Source organism: Oryzias latipes, chromosome 15 (assembly GCF_053564925.1).
Source record: "Oryzias latipes strain Hd-rR chromosome 15, Olatipes_Hd-rR_3.1".
Taxonomy (NCBI): Eukaryota; Metazoa; Chordata; class Actinopteri; order Beloniformes; family Adrianichthyidae; genus Oryzias; species Oryzias latipes.
This window is the reverse complement of record NC_136251.1, coordinates 25,334,617-25,354,754: the sequence shown is the minus strand read 5'-3', so window position 1 is coordinate 25,354,754 and position 20,138 is coordinate 25,334,617. Positions and strand designations below refer to the sequence as shown.

Below are 20,138 nucleotides of genomic sequence, written 5' to 3'. Positions count from 1 at the left end.
TTTGCTCTTCCAAATAAAGCCTCTACTTTCCTAAATAAGGTCCATGTTTGAGCACCAGAGAACAGATGTTAGTGGATTCAGAATCATGTTTGTGCTTTTTACAGATGATGCTGTTCTCTTGTGTTTCTCAGACCATATACTCTGATTCTCTCTGGATCGCCTGAGGATTTCCATTATTCTGATAACTCTTGTTTAACCTCAGTACCCAAATTACTACACCTTGCGGTTGACTTGACTTAGCACAATATACCGAGAACATCAAGATTCTCCAGTTGAAAAAGGTACCAAAACCAAAACAAGATCATTTCAAGTTTTTTTTCTTTTTGGTGGAAAAGCTTAATCAGAGTCAGAGGTCTCAGAACATATTGGTGTTTCCATATATAATTTGCAAGATACCTAATTCTAAAATCTCCTTTGAAAAAGAACGAATGGAAACAGGAATTTCTCTTTACAAACTACTTTTCAACATTGAAAGTCCCACTCCTGTCATCTTTTGAGCAGTTTTAAAAACGTTCCCAGTGTTTTTTTTTTTTTTTATTATGATAGTGCTGTTTTTAGGCAAAATCAAAATTAGTCATTTTCTAGGACATAGTTTCAACAGAGTGGAAGCAGTTCATCAGAAATTTGCCACTGACTTGTAGCTGGGACTGTCGCTGAAGTGTAAGCCTGCCAACACTTCCCATCATCTCTTTGTTTACAGCCTCTTACAACTCTAAGCTGACATTACTTGTGAAACAAAAGTGGTGAGCAATGTTGGAGCTATTCGGCTGGACAGTTTTGAGCCAGGTACCAGCTGAATAGTCAAGGAAAAAGGAGGACATACATGGATCTATTTGACTGCAAGTGGATGCATTGGAATAGAGTGGAGCGGGGAGCTTGTTGCCTGCCGACTGTAGCAGCTGCGTCGTAGCTACAGGCTTTTTACAACGGCATTTTTTCATATGGCGCTGGGAAAAAAATGAATGAAATAAAAAACAGTTTTAATCTTAATAGTTTAAATATATCCCCTCCATCATCAGAAAAAGGTTACAGGAACATGTTAAAAATACCAAAAACATGATTTTCATTGCAGTGGGTCTTGAAGGACTAGTTAATTGAGAATATTAAACCTCTACAGTCAGAAGATGTATCCTTCATTTACTGGGTCATCCACGACTTCTCTTTTTACTATCAGTCAGGTCTTTTACACTCTCGCCCACCTTCCTATGGAGTTGGTGCGTTGGAAGCTGCTCTACAGTCTCCAAAGTAACAGGACTCTGTCCTGCATGCGGCGACTGTAGGTGGGAGAATAGCCTTTGTGCTTAAATGTCACACATTTGCTCCTTCTTAGCTCCAATTTGAATATTTTTTCAAGCTCAGATACAAAGCTCCAAAGCTACTCTACTTTCAAAGAGCTTTTGATATTTCTGCCCCTGCACTTGTCGAGTTCCAATGTTACTTTTGTTAAAGTGTGGGTGACGTTTGGATTAACATTATCATTTTTCAGAGTTATAGCCTCTTCTAATTCTTATGTCCTTAAGTCAAAAAACAGTAATGAGCAGTGAACAGCCTGAGGCAATTTTTGAAATATTGATAGTAGATTATTAAAGTGAGACATCTTTAATAAAGTGACATTATTTCACAGGCTGTAAAGCTGTTGCAACTTCTTGCTGAACTCTATGGTTTTTTTGTGTTCTCTTTTTGTCGTTGACACAAAATGCGTATTAAAGAATGTGTTTTTTTTTTTTTTTTTTTTTGGGAATTCATAAGCACAGAAGTGTGTTAGAGTCAAACCGTCTGCTGGGAGACAAAGGAAAAAATAGAAACTGTGCAAGATTTATGATTGCAACTTCTGTTTCTCATGCAAACACAGTCTGGTCGGCCGGTGTCACGATTGCTGCCTGTCACACTGGACTACTAAAAACTTCTATTTTTGTCTTGATCATACATTCAAATTCATGCACAGTCATGAAAACAAAAATTCTGCCTTTGTATTGGTGGGATTATACCCCCAAAAAAGTGAGTTTCTGGCCTTGACTGCAGGAAACAAATCCCTACAGTAAAAAGCCTTGACGCTTTTTATTAATGTGATTTTGTGTTATGGTTGAAGTATCAGATGTAAATAAATGCCTATAATCACATACTTTCAAAAAGATTGTCATGACTCTTACACCACATCAGAATGCAATGGTTTTGTTACAAATAGCTACTAATCTGATCTTGAATACAGACCAATAATTTTAGATTGTGTTTCTACTGCAATCTATGGCTCCACTCAGGATTTATGCATGACTCTATGCTTCTCTGCTGACCTTTCAACAGTTCTGTGCTGAACAGTTGTTCTGTTGTCTCCTGAAGCAATCTGTGAACCTATCAGCAACAGTCTAATGACTATCACTCTGGGAGCAACAGAAAATTTGTTGGGACATCTGTGAAAACCCACAGATATCTCAATGCCAGACAATAGATGTCAGCACAAGACTTCATGCTCAGTCACTGCATCTGTTATCACAGGCCTTCAACAAGGCTAAAACCAGCTCTAATTTGGTTAGTCAATGCTTTTCAGCCAGAAAACGGAGACGTTTTTGAAAAAAGTTAATTTCAAAGGTATAATTGCAGTAAAAAAGTATAAGAAAGATGTTTAGTAATTCAGCCAAAGAGAACAACCCAAGTAAAAAGTATTTATCTGTGAACGTACTTTTCTCGACCAAGTTTTAGGGCCAGTTTACAAATACAATTTTTTTTTTTTTTAAATTACGACTTTGAAGTCATAATTTTACAAGAATAAAGCCAAATACTGTTAAATTTCGAGAATAAAGTCGTAAAGATGTGGCGTATTTTGTGAGCATTTTCCGGATAGGTTTCAAAAACAAAGAAATTCTGAACCTTTTGGCGACTCCAATTCAAATTATCATTAGTGTAGCCGGGTTTCCGGGGTTCGGTGTCGACAAAGCGGAGTTTCATATGTAAAATAAGGAGCTAAGAGACAAGTTTGGGTTTAGGGGGACCGATACTTTATTCTGCGCCTTTTCGTTCACATAGCCAGAAGTCCGTTTGTCTCCAGATGTCATGTAACTGTCATGTGCAGAAGAAACACCTACAGCTGAGAGAAAATAGTGTTACATACACCCCCTCCTCCAGATGACACGTCTTGTTTCAACATAAAACAAAAATGATGAATGAAAATACTGTTATATTAGCATAAGAACGTTGAAAATGCCAAAAAGTGCGCCTCCTTTGACAAAAGCTTCACACAGACTTGTGGATCCTGTCTTTGGTGGAGGAAGAAAGGATTGAAGTGGACAGCTGCATGGATACCAATTACTTCATCAACGGCTGCAGAGATCCTGCCAATCATTAAATAAAACATTATTAAATCGTAACAAATGAGCTTCCAAACATTTGGAGCTTTTTGGCCCTAAAACTCCATTGTAACTTTTTTAAATACTACAATGCCTTTATTAGTTCTAATATTTTAATTAACAAAAACAGGTTCGACCAGCATGCAGAATAGAAAGGACTTGGTCCTGAGGTGATCTCACTCCGGCTCCTACAGAAACAGAAGTTGTTTCTGTTCTGACAGGTTCCCATATTCATACCTGTTTGTCAAACTGTCAGAATGCTTTGTTTGTCTCAGGGCAATTTACCGGAACGAAAAAAAAAGTAAAACTACATTTCTTCTTTATGCTAATTTAAAGGTGCGTTAAATCCACCTCAGTGCCTCAGTGGGAAAACTCCCTGACATGCTGTAAATATTTTACTGTGTCTGAGTGGGTGAAGCATTTTCTCACAATGGCCTTCATTCTCAATGAATCAGGCATCTAAATGTGCTTTGATATAAATGTTAGTTCGACCACTAATAAAAAAAAGATAATTTACTTGTTTTAGTGAAGCAAATCTAAAAAATGAGAACTCCATTTTGCATGATTGCTTACCTAAATTTTTGGTTAATAAACTAAATGTTATGTGTCCTCTTTTGGAACTTTTTTAGCCGCTCTGCCATCTTCAACTCCTTTTTTTTCCTTCCCGTTGCCCGTCTCCCTAAACGTGGAGGCTACAATGAAAAAAATATGAAGAATCAATCAGGTGAGGAAGGAGTGAGTCACAAACAGTGGGTGTTATAGTCAAAATTGGTTATCAGAAATAGGTTTATGAGAGAGGGAAGGATAAACTAAAACTGAAAGACGAAACCAGAAGCTTCTTTTTGGAAATTTTGGAGTTAAAATACACTTTTTTTTTTAATCTTTCACTTTTTTTCCATGAACATTACAATAAAACTTAGAGTTTTTGCAGACTAGGGACACAAGCTAAACTTTAAAATTATTCCAACTACACATTAAATATTGGGGAAAAAAATGAATCTTTTGTTTGTTTTTTGCTTGTTTTTCTTTTTTTTCCACTGATTGACACCCTTTTTAAAGCTGGATCTTTGAAAATAATTCAATAATTCTGGACTTTTGCAATAATCTATTCTGATGACAATTCATAAGCACTCAATTATGATGCTTGAGCTGTAAAATGTATAAAGAACGTCTGGAATAATCTGAAGACTTTGATTATGAGTTATGAACCAGATTATGATAACTATATATATATATATATATATATATATATATATATATATATATATATATATATATATATATATATATATATATATATATATATATATATATATATATATATATATATATATATATATACACACACACACATATACACACATATACACTGTATAGATAAGTAAAATAGTCAAATAAAGGATAATGGAGTATAAAGTTGGCATTTAGTATTGTATAATACACCACAATCCAAGTGGACTTCAAAACACATTTCTGTTATTTTTCTATTACACTTTTGTCACCATGGGTCTTTATGAGTTTTAACACTGCACACTGATTTTCTGCAGATGGAAGATGCAAATGTGGCAAAAACATCATGACAGTGGTTTTGGGTAAAATCCTGAGCTGAAATATTTGTCAACGTTAAAACTGCACATTAGGATGAACAGAAGTGATCAAATTTCATATTCTTAAACATTATATTTAAGCAGAGATGCCAATGTGAAATTATTGATGTATGGTTATGTCAAAGTATAGACTCTTAGGGCTCCCTCTCCATTTTTCTTTAAATTGAATTTGAGACGACTGAATTTTACATTTTTATTTTTTTATGGATGCAACAAATAAACAAAGACAGGAGTTAACAAATGTGATCATTTTTATCGGAATTTCTTTGTTCAAAGAAAACTTTAACAAGTGAATTAGTACTTTTAATTAGAACAGGCTCATGTGGATCATTAAAACTCTTATTGCTGGCATAAATAGTAAGAGCACAGTACAGTTTGTCAAACAAAGACTCACTGGGGCACGTCGCTTGCCAAAAGCCCTGAACATCAAGTGACTCCTGTCAATCAAAAGGAGTGTCAGCTGTGAGATTTGGATGATGCAGTGTCTCCACGGTTTCCCAAATTGTTCAACTGGCTTTTCTTTTAGATCGGGGACAGCAAGACAGATGTTAATTGCTAACCTGAGGAAAAAAGCGACTGCAGGATTCACCATGAGGAGGAGGAGGCGGACGTGTGAGGCTCAGGGCAATGTTCAGCTGAGAAGGGTCCCGGCATTCTTGTGGATGTTACCTTGACATTTACAGCCTATCAAAAAAAGTATAGTTGCAGATCATGTATATCTTTTTCATGGCAGCTCCTTTCCCTGAAGCCAAGAGGTTTTCTTTCTGCAAGATAATTCATCCCGTCTCTCTGCAGCAGTGGTTCGAGAATGACAGTTTGCTGGATAGACTTTCTCCAGATCTCAATTTCACAGCACAGCTTTGTCATGTTCTGGACAAATAAATGGGGGCCCAGAAATGTGCCTTCATCTGTCACTGCAGGACATGACCTGCAATGCTGTTGCTTTGTTTTTTCGAACACCAAATTCTTTCACCATTTCGGTGAAATATTATTTTAGTACGAGAAAAACATAAGCCCAAACATGTTGCAAAGCATGTCGCAGCAGCATTTTATTCTTGGTTTTTTATGATTTTGTTCGCTGGTGTTCAGTTAAAATTCTTCAAACTGTAAGACGTGCATTAAATAATGAAACTGTCCTGTTTTGCATACATATAAATGAGTAAATACCTTAATTTATTTTACACTGCTATTTAAATATTATAAATTGAATATAGTGAAGGATGCTCTGGGGTATGGCCTCATTTTTCCCTGACACCCCCTCCAACATCCCTGTGACCCTGTAAAAGAGGAAAGCAAGCATACAAAAAAATACTTTAAAATACTTCACAGTCCTTTATTTGTGTAACTCACACTGAGCACATCACATTCACAGGCATGATTTAGTTGTTTGTCCTGCATGTGGTCAAGGGAACATCACCTGCTATTATTCTGCCGAAGATTTAGCTTCATCTGCTTTAAAAGTCTTGCAAAGAAAAATGATCAGGTCATTATCAATTAATCCAAAATTACACAGTCTTTGTAAGTTTTATTGCTTAAGTGAATTTATCATGCAGAAAAAATATGCTCCAGATAAAATAATTTGTTTTTTCAAAGGAAAGGAAAGCAGAGGTTATCTTTAGAAGTAAGCACCTCTGAGAAAATTATGGTTGTTTGTTAACACATTTTTCTTTCCCCCTTCATAGTATTTTTTTTACTCACTACACACACAAAATATGGGTTCTTCTTCTAGATCTAATCTGATGAAAGCTTAGTTTGAGAAGTAAATCTTAGGAAACCGAAACATTGACAGAATGGGAACATTTGTCTTAATAGCAACTGATTCTGAAACAATTAATCATTTCCTGTCAGATCCCCACCTGTCCAAATGTTTCTGTGAAGTCAACCACTTTACATTATTCTCTGGGATAAAAAATATATAAATACAAACTGATTACAGGCAAGCTCAAAAACTTGCACTCTCAAGCTACGTTCCCCTCAAATGTGATGTGCATGGCCAGTTTCATTGCCAAGTGGCAGCACGTTTCATGTGGCGTGACAACGAGGTGTGACTTTTCCAAAGTTCAAAAATCTGACCTTTGACAAACAATTTGCATTGTGTCAACCAATCAGGAACTCCGTTTGAGAAGGACCTGGCTGCAGACAACAAGATGACATCAGAAATCATCAGCCAGAAGCGTAAATAACTGATTACATAAATGATTTACCATGTTGAAGTCAAGACTCATGCCATCTTTGTAATGCCACCTTTTCACAAATGTTAAAGAAATGTAAAAACCATAAGTGGGTCATATTTAATTGGTGCATCCTGCATCCTTTTAATTGGTGCATGCTTTATTGTGTAGGTTTTTTGTAGCTTCCATGCATTGACTGTTAATAAGATAGACAATACCTCCATCTAGCTGAGTAACTGAGTGGCTGGTAAATGCGTCGAGCAGCGACTTCCTCGCAAATAAAAAACAGAGGCGGCGGACTAAAATTTTCAGCGTGAATCGCGTTTAATGTGAACGCAACATCATTCTTTTGCACAAGAAACAGATTTTGCCAAAATAAATCTCAACATTTTTGTAGGTGCATTTCTGTAATGAGGCCTGTAACTACAGCAGAGTCTGCCTGCCCACCCCGAAGCCTCTCCTTTATTACTCTAAGGTGGAATTTAGCTTGGGTCATATTTTCTTCCCCCTTCCATGAAAGGGGAAAATGAAATGCCTTTCCCAAAAGCCACTGTGATGGCTCCCCCACACGCGTCATCCTAACAAAGCCATCGGTGAGTGGCGTCTCCCCAAACCTTTTGTGCACACACGCACTCAGCAGAAACGGTCGAGTGGAAGCACTTACGAAACCCAGCAAGAGCGTGACAGTGAACGCTGAAAATCGAGTTGAGTGAGGTGGAAAGTTCAGCTGCAGCGCTGCAGGAGAGACTGACACAGAGAGCTCTGCGAGAAAGTGTAGATGGCAACGTAAGAAGTGAGATTATGGTAGGAGGGTTTTCTATTGTAGTAGTGTAGGATAAGTGCTGCACTTGTCTTGATCAAAGCTGTCATTATTGCTCTTATTGTGAGAAACAAATCAAGCTCATAAAGCCTGCACTGCAAGCACAGAGTGCTGTTCGGCTGTAGAAAGACAGAAAACAATACTTTAGACAGCTTTTTAAACTTGTGTTTTGTTGTCAGAGAAATTAGTGTGATATGAAACAGTTTTGTCATGCTGAGGTTTCCATGCCTGTATTTCTGATGCTTTGTAATGGGTTCCCCTTGAACGTCCCATATGCAAATATCTCCCCAGAAATAACTCTCATCCAGTCAAGTTGCAGCGAACTGAAAGACAAACTGCTATCACGACACTTGTATTGCTGACAGAGCAACCACATGCTTTCACAGAATCCAACAGATTCAACATCTAAATCGGGCTGAAGGTGACCTGTCGTTCTCTTCAGGCGGACAGCAGAAAGACTGGTCTGTCTTGGTTCTATTAGGACTGATTATGTCATTTAGATACAGATGGGCTGTTAACCCAACAGCTGTCCTCATCAGACACACCAGACCGAACCCTCTGGTTAATGGATTTCCCAAAGCAATGGTTGCAAATGAAGAGGAACACACAGATGACAGAGAGGATGGAGTCACTAACCAGTGATCCAAAACACTTTGCTTAAAATGATTCTTTAGTCATAGTCTTGCAAGTGGATTTAATTTAATGTCTTTGAATTTTTAGCTGAAGATGAATAATTACTAAAATGTATTTTTGTATTATAACTTAATGATGCTTTGCAAAGTAACAAATCTCAAGTTAATTATCACATTTATCTTGCGTTTTTTTGTGGGTTACAGTCTGTCAATTAGTCAATTTTGCAGCTCCAGGCAGCAGGCAAAGCTGGAATTGGAAGACAACACCAAAATAAAACAAAATGTAATAAAGAGTACCGGTCTTATATTCAAATGTAAGCAAATGTTCAGCGGTGCAGTGGTAGGGTGGTCGACCTCTGATTGGAAGATAGCAGGTTCAGTTCCTGCCCTTACCCACCGATGTGTCAAAATATACTTGGACAAGACACTGAACCCCACCTTGCCTCTGGTGGAAGGTTGGCGCCAGTGTTCATCAGCAGCGGAGCCGCCACCAGAGTGTGAATGTGTGTGAATGGGTGATTGGGTTTGCGATTGTACAGCGCTTTGGGCCTTCGAAGAAAGCCTGCCCAGCGTATTTTCTACGTCACAAATAAGCTCTTTTTCAAACAGCATTTTTCCATCTGCTCCTGATTCACAGGGATTTGAATAAAGAAATACCCAGAAATGCAATTTTGAGCTTAATATCTGTCCTCCACCGTCAAAAAAATGTCACAAGAAGATGTTAAAAACAGAAGAGAATTTTCGTTGGAGTAGGTCTTTAAGTAATACAGATAAAGTGCTGTGATCCTGAATGAATACTTGACAAATGAAAGATGTGTGATGGTTTGTTTAAGTCAGTTAAACTCATGGGAAGCTGTGGAAACATTAGGAATGTTCGGCCTTGTCAGTTCAAAGTCCTACTGCTTTTCTCGTTAAGGTTTAATATTCAGAACACCTAATGGACCTGATGAATAACATTTTCTCTTGTATTGTGTCGCTTTCCATCTCCATCCCTCGTTTGCCATATTGTAGGCACTCCCGTCGTGTTCTCCCTGGCGACACCTCGGCTGAACACGGAACGTTTCTCAGACTCCTTAAAAAATAGTCTCCACGCCGAGCAGGCGAAGGTGATATTTTATATGGATAAGGTACATGTAATGGTATTATTCTGGTGCAATTGTGGACCGGGGGCGGGCTAAGAGCTCTTTCCTTTTGCAATGAAGACAGGCACTGAAAAAGGAAAGAAAAAAAGTGCAGACTTTCTCTCCTCCTCCTACACAGCCTCGCTCAGAGGGGCTCCATCTCTCTTAGGCTCTCTGATCTTGGAGTCACAAAACACCTGCTGCCTGCCTTCAGACACGCAGGGAGAAGGAGAGGGAAGAACAGCAGTCAGGCAGCCAAGAGGTTGGGTGTGACAGCGAGAGGTAGATAGACACAGTCTTCAGAGGAAACGCACAGACAGACTTCAGAAGAAACGCACAGTGTCTGCATTAGAGGATAACATGTAAAACAACAGAGGGAGCAAGATGCAACAAAGGCAGAGCAAGAGCAGGAGGGAAGATGGGCGAATGTCTGAAAGCAGGTGCAGGTTGCAGTGTCTGTAAATCCTATCCTTTTTTAATGTCCTACTTGAATGCTTCCTGTCATAACAGCAGGAAAACCACTAGATCTCTGTTTGTGGCTATTTGTTGAACTGAAGCCTTACTGCAAATTAATTATCTGTATTTCTTTGTACAACACGCTTGTTAGTTTTTTGTATCTAAAAAAAATATGTTGGAGGGTGTTTCACCTTGGCCCCAAATTATGGTCCCAATTTTTAGGCAGTAATTGATTTCAAAAGGAAATTATTTTCAATTAAAGTTCAAATTAAAGCAGCAACAATAAAGCACATTGTACAGTCAGAAAATGGGATCTTTCTGGAGTTTATTACTTGAGTCTTCTAGCAACTAGACAAACGTGTGTTTGTGTAGGTAAGTGTGCTTTTTGCTTGGCAGGAGGTGAAGCTGCCACTTTTTTTAGTCACACCTGATCTCCTGTGTCTGTTACATTGCTGAGGTGGACGAGAAAACTCTAGTCAGAATGTTCACGCCTAAACATTTATTATTTATTTGTAAGCATTTGTTCCGACCGTTTAATGAAATTCCTGAAGGTGTTTCTTCATCGTCTTTTATTTTGAAAGGAAGTTAATGAGGCACTGGCTTAAAGGCTCAATGACTCGGGTTCACTTCATAGTCATGTACAGTAAAAAATGAAATCTGCACATTGATTTACAACAAGACGTTGATATACAAGGTTGCAGAAACCCCCTCACTGCTTCCACTGAGGTGGGATGGCAGGATACTAATGAGGATAAAGCTCTAGGAGAAACTACAGGCTTGTGAGAAACAGTGTTTATTTATCCAAATAGAAAAAGAAAAAAAACCTGGACTTGAATGTCAAACTCCTGAGCTGAAAAAGGGTCCTGCCCTGGTGTGAATCTCTACTAAAACTGAGAAAACCTAAGAGGCTTCTGTGGGATTTAAATGTTAAACCAATAACTTTATTATGCCTGCAGTATAAAACTATATTTATATTATTTGTTTTGCTTCACTGCAGCAAAGAATCAATTTCAGTTACTTTTTTGAAGCACCTTCTTATACTTGTGGGTTTCAATAAGTGCCTGACCTCTCACAATCTCTCAGTTTTTCACAATCTTACAATATTTAAGTTAAATATTTAAGTTTTGCTCCTTAAATTGGAAGAAACTGACGTTCTGAACAGATGCAAACAAACCTATACATGTGCAGCTTTTTAATTCTGCACAGCCCTCAGTTTGTAGACAGGGGAGTTAGAGATGATAGAAATGAAATATGGCATAAAGTGATAATTATTAGCCTATATTTAAGAGACAAACTTTCCACAGACAAACTTAAGGCTGTAGCTGGTTGTCAATTAAAGGATTCAAGCTCATAAAAAATGAATGGGACAGCACTGCTGCAGATCTATTGGTCTGCTTCTGCCCTCTGCTGGTACACTTTGTTTGATGCAATAATGTTTCAAATATTTTCATTTACAGAATGAACTAGTTTTGTTGAAGTAGTCCTGTAAGGCCATCCAGGAGGTTCACTTTTTTATTTTCATTTATTTATTTTCTATACACATATGCTATAGTTTAATCTGTGGCATATTCGTTTTAAGGCATCATTTTAACTCAAACCTTTTTTTTAGTTTTACGATCTATCCATTGCGTTTAATCATGTCCCTTTCATGTTTTTATGTGACTGAGGTGCTCACATGAATACATAGATCACAAATCCCAAAGAAACACATTAATAAAGCCTCTTTTTTCATCTACAGAAGAGTGTTTTTTGTACTAATTCAAACGTATAAGCTTCACATTGGGTCATCCTTTCACACTTGATGTACAGATAAAATTCTCTCCTAATGTGTGTTTGTCTCGGTCCATCTAAGTCACAAATCATGACACAATGTGTTGATTTGCAGTTTTTCACCTGCAGATGGCAGCAAAGCTATACAATGCCTTCATTGACAGTCAGCTTTATGACAGCAAATCAATTCAGAAGTTCATTCATTTGTTGTTGTTTTTTGGGCTGCTAAAATAGATCAGAGTTGTCGGTCTCAATGTAATTGTTCATTTTCTGTAAATAAATTGCTCTGTCCATAAGAGATCTACTGCAACATCGTTGTTGAAGATGTTTAAGATCTTAACCACTGTTGTTTTAGGATCAATAATTCAAAAGGGAACATTTAAGAATATAAATAAGTAGGTTACAATTGATGATATTTAGTTACCTGTGTTCCCTTAAAAAAGACTAACTTTCCAAAAGGATTTGAAATAATTAAGAAAAAAAATCACATAATGTAATTTTAAATGAGCTAACTTTAACATGGAAAAGAATTGCTCACACTTTAGGACAGCATTTCTTGAAAACTCAGATTTTATGTCCTAAACAAAAGGAACAAAATAAGTTACACATTTTTTTTCTGTTTACAAAAATAAGCTAAACTAAAGCTCCTTTTTATGTCACTTTATTTCAATCAGATTTTTCCGAGATAAAAATGCTGTCAAAGAATTAATCAGGCAAAACAAATAAGATAGAGCTGCAAAAAAACAAAACTTTCACAACTGGCATAATGGGAACATGAAACACACTTTTGTCCCCTCTTTGGTATTTTATATTCTAAGTGCAAAACTTAAGCATAACTATTAAATATCAACTCTTTTTGTCAGATTGTTGATTTTTTTTATTTGAACTACAACCAGTTGTCCATCCATTTTCTAAACCTGTGGAGCCCCTCTCTGGGTCACAGGGCTGCCGGCGCCAAGCCCAACCACTCGTGGGCAAAGGCAGGGGACATTCTGGACAGGTCGCCAATCTGTCGCAATCATACTTCAACGCACACTTGCTGTAACACCTAGGGGCAATATAGAGTAATTTAGAGTCAGTTTTTACTGACAAAATATATTTCTCGTAGCTAAAAGAATGTATATATACATACAGACTTTTTGCTCGTGTTTCAATAATTTATAATCATCAGGCCACTGGTCAAATGAGGTTAACATGTGAAAAATCAAACATCCTGAATAAAAAAGAATAAACACAAAACCGTAAATAAAGCATTTTTAAATCCTAATTTTCTTTATGATTGTAAATCCATGAGGACAAGAGGTGCTCTTTAGCTCCTCCCTCTTCCCTTTGTCTGCCTGCCTTGCCTCCGCAGTCACATGTTCCCAGTGAAAAGAACCTTGAGTGGGTTTCACCAGCTGGTGCCTTTGCCTGCCTCATCAATAGTACCAAAAATATGTGTGCGTGTTTTGCGAGATCCTACATGTCACATCCCTCCAATAGTTCTGGATGCTTTTGTGATGATGTGCAGTTCTTCTTTAAAGGCTGCATTTTATACTAAAGGAAATACCATTTGTGTAATTCTGCATTATTTGAAAATACAGTACTATGAAGGTTTGAACTGAAAAATAAATACAAATGAACAGAAATAAATACATTTCCAGATATGGTATCAATTTGGAAGGAGGGATCTGAAATCCTTCTTAACACTTCTTGTCATCAGAGTAATTTTATAGGATCTGTGCTGTGAAAAACCTTCTTCATCCTTCCTTTTTATTCTAGTGGTCTGATTGCTGCCATCTTGACACATCGGTGACATCTAAATTGATTTATTTTTACAGCTTAATATAACATTTTTCATCGACGTAAAATATGAGCAGCTCAAGGAGTTTTTATTTTTACTTTTACTTTTAATCAAAGTTGATTTGAACCAGTTATTTTAGGTTTGTGGACATCTTCCTGGGACTAGATGGAAGCGTAAACCTGAAAAAACCTTGTGTTACATGAGATTCAGTCAAAAAACTTGACATTGTTCTTAAACTTGTCAGGTATCTAGAGAAGGTTACACTAGAGTCTTTAATACATCTCAGTTTGTGACTGAGAAAATGAAATACAAGGTTTAAATAAAAAATGGTTTTAAACAATGAATGGACTCCTGGAAACTTGAAAGAGTGTCTGCCAGTGATGCTGCATTTAATCATTTTAATCCAGTCTTTTTTCCACTGTCTTGTCTCAGAATCATACATCAAATTTGTCTGTCTGAGCCTACACTTGAAAACACAACAGGCCAACACGAATGTGGTCCATTTGGTCAGCATCCTTTCATCATTTGAATACATGGATATTTAATGGCTTTGTTAAAGAAGGATGCAAAATGGATTTCTCCATCTTGATGTTTTTTTCAGGAAAATGGGCAAAATAAATGTCAAACCCATAAAAACACCCATTATTTTTGCATCAGACAAACCTGATCCTTTAAAAAATGCTGCAGAGAATGTAAAGAGGAGTAGGAAAAAAAAAAAATTAAGCTTAAATATTTGAAATAAACAAAACATAAATATTAAATATTTTAAAGGTTGTAGTTTATCAGAACAACTAAGTCGTTAAATTATATAAGGTATTTTCCAGAGTACTCCTATGTGTAAAAAACAAAGTACAAGTATAGTTTTGCATGTTTCTCCTCATTTATTCGATATTTCCATCATATAACTGCACATTTATCCTTTAAAAGTGACAGTTGATTCAACTTTCTTTCTCTTTTATTCATTTGTTGAAGGTAAAACCGTCTTTTACGTTTCATCCTTTGATCATGAGCTCCGCTTTGGTGTTTGGGAGTGAGCAGGCTGTGAGCTGCATGCCTGAAATTGATTCTTTTATAAAGCAGCATACCAATACACATATGTAATCCCTTATGCGGCGCCGGATTCTTAGTCTGTCATTTCAATTCTTCCTTAGATTTTTTCCGCTCAGTATGTGCATGAATTTCTCTGTATGTGTGTATGTGTGAGTCTTTGCAATTTGAAGAAACTCTTAAAGGGTCAATTATTCATAGATTCAGGGAGTCAATGGAGTTTACATGATCGCACAGGTTTTTGTGTGCCACATGAAACTATTTATCATATTTTACCTGTCTTATTTTTGCAGAAATACATAAATATTCTAGCTGTGCAAACAATTTATCTCCGTCTCAGCAGCTTCTTATTTTTCAGAAGTCTGGAGGAAACCTTTTTTTAACTCCTTTTTTTATATTCCCAAACAGTATACCTTTAGTTTTTTTTTTATGTTTGTTTTTAAATTTGTTGAGCAAAGCAGAGCTGCTTGCTTAATATTTTATAGCATGTTGTCAAAGTCCGACACATAACTTCAAGATGATGGAGACAGTGGCTGCAGGAGCAGATAAGTTCAGCTTCTTCACTTGCCCACACAGCACGAATATACCTGTGGTTTGGTTTTGACTTTATTTCTATCCAGTTTATTTATTTTTTGCTGTTGAAAAGCCTGTCCATCTATGAATGCCATCGGCATTTGAATGTGTGAATGGAACTGAGACTGTAAAGTGCTAGGAAGGTAGAAAAGCTCTATATAAGTATACACCGTTTACCATTTCTTTGGGTTACAACCCAAACACCAGATAATTGTTTAGGTTTGGGCCTCTTTCATGCATCATATAATGCTGCTGGTTCACCTGATCTTCAGGACTGAAAACATCCCTTTTCGACAGCAGATTTAAAAGCCTCCAGTCTCCACTGTCTTTTTTTTTTTGACTCGAAAGCACTAGATAGATAGATAGATAGATAGATAGATAGATAGATAGATAGATAGATAGATAGATAGATAGATAGATAGATGACTTTATTAATCCCACAATGGGGAAATTTCATTTCTGTGGCAGCAACACGAGATTCAGAAATAAACTATATAATATAACATCAATAAAGGACATCGCAAATGACATTTATATTAGATCATTAAAAATATTACTAAAATTACTATGAAAAATTATTATCAAAAATGAGATTCTTATTAAATAAAGAAATAAATATTAAATATTAAATAAATACAGCTGCAAAAGTGTAAAAAAAATGAGTAAAATGATAAAAAGTAAAACGATAAAAAACTATGAGTCTGATGTAGAAACTGGATGTATTTAAAGGTAGTTTGATTGGCAGCTCTCTAAACTAAAAATAGAAGCATGGATGCAGAAGGCAAAAAGCTTAGCAGATGTTAACATTTTGACATTGCATTTTGACAGGCAGCTAATATCCGTTATTTTTTTGTGTGTGATGCTATCATGTATCAAATATAAAACAGAAATGCTGTGCAGCCTGTGAAACGCAGATTTATCCAGCAGATTTCAAGATGCAGAGCTCTCATCAGTAGTGGGAGGAATGAATGAATCAGCTGTTAATAATTTGCTTATTTTACCCCTGATTGTTTGGCAGTCGCACTGTTGCTGCACAGATTGTCTCTGTGTTCAGACATGTGCTTTCAGTCTCCTCTATCAACATTCTTTTTTGATAATAACTTTTATGATCTAAAGTGAGATTGAGGTTTTCCCTATAAATGTTGCTATCTTTTAATTTTAAATCAAAAAGTGCTGAATTGGAGGTCTGTAGCTTTAGTATCAGAGATTTTCACAATGCTCAACATCACTGGGCTCAGTAAGCCTTTTCTTATGCATTATCAATGGCCTAATTGATCCCCATGAAAGTTCAGACAGAGAGAAGATTGCATTAAAGCTGAAAAATTAAGGCCATTAACTTCAGAATGTTTATTGATGCTTTAGGACTAAGCCTGCTCAATAAATCACAAATTTAACATGATCGTGATATCAAGCTGTGCAATACGCATATAGCAAAAAACGGTGGAAATCGCAATAAATGGTTACCTTAAATGTGCTAAAACAATCTTATCGTAACTTGAAGTATTTAACGAATAAAATAAATCCCTTTATGCATTTGACCAATTGGATGAAACTTTTTATGTTAGATGTTGCTATGTGGACTAGGGTCATTTGGAGTATAATTTAAGTTATTTGGGCTCTTATTTAAATTAAAATTTTGCAGTGAAATGGAAATGATGTTTTTAGTTGTTTTTTTATTCGTTCATGTATCGGAGGTTACATGGCCATCTAAGGTTTGATCACTAATATTGCAAATTGCGAGTTTTCGTCATATTGTGCAGCCCTATTTTGGACAAATTTTTGATGTCCTTCCTAAAATTCAAAAAATCTGAAAAGTAAGCATGCATGATTCCGTGCTAACCTCAATTTCTGAGTCACGGTTTTGTTTTAGTTCAATATGTGAATTTCGTGTTATAAAACAACAAAAAATGAAATATTCTGAAAAATACATGACAATGGCATATAACAATGAAGAAAAATCTTTCGGTCATCCTGGTATAAGAACCAACATTAAAAGCAATACATTTAGCACAACTTTCCCCGCTATTCGGTTTAATGGTGTAACACATGGTTTGGTTTTAAACCAAGCATTGTGGCATCCTTACTGAAAAGTGTCTCCTATGATCTCCAAATTATAAAAAAGTGATGGTTATGATACTGTCAGACTGTTATAGTCTCCTAATTCTTTCTTTTCATCTTTTTTCAAATTGCTCCATCAGTCTAATTTGGAAGCAGAGTTGTAATGACATATGTTCCGATGATCTAAATTGCAAGTAACAAAAGGATGCAAATGTTTTTCCAGTTCACTCAACTGTTAGATGTGGAAACATCAGAGCTTCCTCCAGCAGGCTTTGAGCTCCACATGGCTAATTATCATAAGCAATAACGACTGCAGGGCTAATCAATCACTAGGGAACATTAGCATAAGCTGCTATCAGTCAGCCTACCCTATTTACAACACCACATTTGTTTTAAATGGATTTAATTGATTTCAAAGCTTTTCCTACATATCCTGCATCAAAAAAGCTACTTTTTTTTATCCAGATATTCTCTTTTGCTACAAGACACTAGCTTTGAGTTAGTTTTTTTATTTCTTATCTTCATTGTGATGACAGAAAAAACTCAGGAGAAACATCAAAGGCAGTTCATGAAAGAAAACCAGTTAGAATATTTGAACAGTGCCTTTTCTTTTTATTAAGATTTATGAGATGAAGATCAGAATTTCTTTAACATCCAACACAAGGAAAATATTTTTCTATAATTTAGAAATTACAGCTAAAAGTCACAAGACCCTGGAACAAATTTGGGGTCGATTTTTTTTTTTTTTTTTTTTGAGAAATACAATGATATTTATAGTGTATTTTAATATGTTTGTGATGAAGAAATTCTTGTTCAGTCTTGATAGTAATAATATCGCATATTTTTTATCCATATCACAATCTAAATAAATGTTTGCTGTACTCTAATTCACAATCATCTTGAATTAGTTTTTTTGTTATAGTGTCTCTGATTTTGCAGCAACAGATTTTTGAAAAAGTGAATAAAGTAGTGAGAAAAATCGTTATAAAGCAAACGTTTCTTGTGAAAGTTGGTGATATTAGATTTCATTTGTATGTATTTTTTAATCTGTACCTAAAGTAACAAAGTATTTCCTTTATTTCTACACTCAGAAAGCCATGTCATGCTTTTCTTCTCCATAACGACCTCTGAATACTTTATTTGACCTTTGCAACATCTCTTTTCTAAAACTGCTTCTTCCTTCTTTGAGACAATCTCGCCTCTGACGCTTGACTCTACTGTGACTTTGGAATAAAACCGGAAGAACATATAGAAGTTATAAGTTTCATTCAGAGGAAACATCTGTCTGCCGTTTGAATCATTTTCTCCTTGACCTGGGGAGCGCAGAGGTTTTTACACACAGCGTTTGTGTGAGACTGCTGCTGTGACAACAACAACAACAACAAAAAACCCTGTGAGGTTGCTGTGGTAACGGTAACCACTTTAACATTCACAAACACTTTTCAACATGAGGGAGAAAGAGAGGATAAAGGTGCAGTGGAAAGCAGTCAAGAGGGAAGTTGTAGAGCTGAAAACAATAAAAGAGGTGACAGCTGGGAAAATCAAAGCGAGTGTGCTTCCCTGCTCAGTCACTGTAGAGAATGGGAGCAGGATGATAAGACAGAAAAGCTTTACATAAATACCTCATTTACTTTACTCCCAAAGGATTTAAGGCTTCATTTCTGTCTCTGCTGCAACATAGAGGAGAGATGCATCCATATCTTCTGCTGTTGAGGACTAGCATGTATTCTTCCATGTCAACCACCTCAAAGTTGCCCAGAAAACATTAATTATGCATTCCCTTTTACCTGTCTCCAGCTCTCCTGTCGTTTTGTTTGCTTCTACTTTCCCCTTTCAGTTGACTCTTCCTTTATGTGTTATAAATATCATTAATGAGGAAGAGCGAGGAAGGATGTGTGATGCAAATGATGCATTTGCTTTGTTTCCTTTGTCACTTTAGTCAAGCAGCTGCTGGCTGGAACACACTCTCAGACTGTCTTCTGCTGGAGCTGTGAAAAGGGGAAAAATAGAAAAAACAGCCACATCAACAGAGTGGAGCAAAATTAAAACCACCACCTGCCACTCACGCCAGCCTCTTCGTAGTATTTGCCTCTCATACACAATCTCTCCATCTCTCTCTCTCTCATGTGCGCCTGCCCGTAATTTCAAGCCACATTTTTTTGCCAGCCAATGAGAAACCAGAACAGACCCTCTCGCAGCGTGATGGGGGGAGAGAGCGCGATGCTGGCTGATTGACAGCCAGCACCCTACAGGTGGAGAGAAGAGCTGAGAGGAGGAAAAGACACAAACAGGGAAGGGGTGAAGAGGAGAAAAAAAAAGAGGCACCTGGAATCAGATATCTATAGACACACTTACACACACCTATCCGGTCCTCTCCTTCTATCCTAAAAGCTCGCTTTCCTTGGTGGATTAGCTGCCTAGCACCCACATCACTATCATCAGCAAGATGAGCCAGTGCAGGAAAAGGTGCAGGAGGCAGCTCACCAAGGCGGCTCGCTATTTCTACCGCTTTCTGACGGGAACACTCACCCAAGGTAAGCAGCCAAAACTTCCTCAACCAAAGATTTGCTGATGGAGCTTTGAAGAACTCTCAAGAGGAGGTGGTTGGAACTTAAGTCCTGCTTTCATACCTCAGAGATTGTTGGGTTGTTGTCAAGTTTGTTTTCATTGGTACAAAAGATGTGTCTGTTTCTGAAAAGGTCAAACACACGTGGACTATTTCGATGAGTATGATGGACATCTGTGTGCATTCTGTCTGA

The 20,138-nt window shown here is 36.8% G+C and overlaps 1 protein-coding gene across 5 annotated transcripts in view; it reads left to right on the top strand.

The window, feature by feature from the left end:
• LOC101166244 (A-type potassium channel modulatory protein KCNIP2) overlaps positions 1–20,138 on the top strand; it is a 97,096-nt gene that overhangs the window by 23,688 nt on the left and 53,270 nt on the right. Inside the window, exon 1 of one of the 5 annotated variants that reach the window (XM_011484474.4) lies at positions 19,630–19,913. The exons of the other annotated variants lie outside the window; for them this stretch is intronic. Coding sequence (XP_011482776.1) covers positions 19,826–19,913 — 88 coding nt within the window. The 5' untranslated portion in view covers positions 19,630–19,825. Of the gene's footprint in view, positions 1–19,629; positions 19,914–20,138 lie in introns of those variants that run through there. 5 annotated transcript variants of the gene reach the window in all.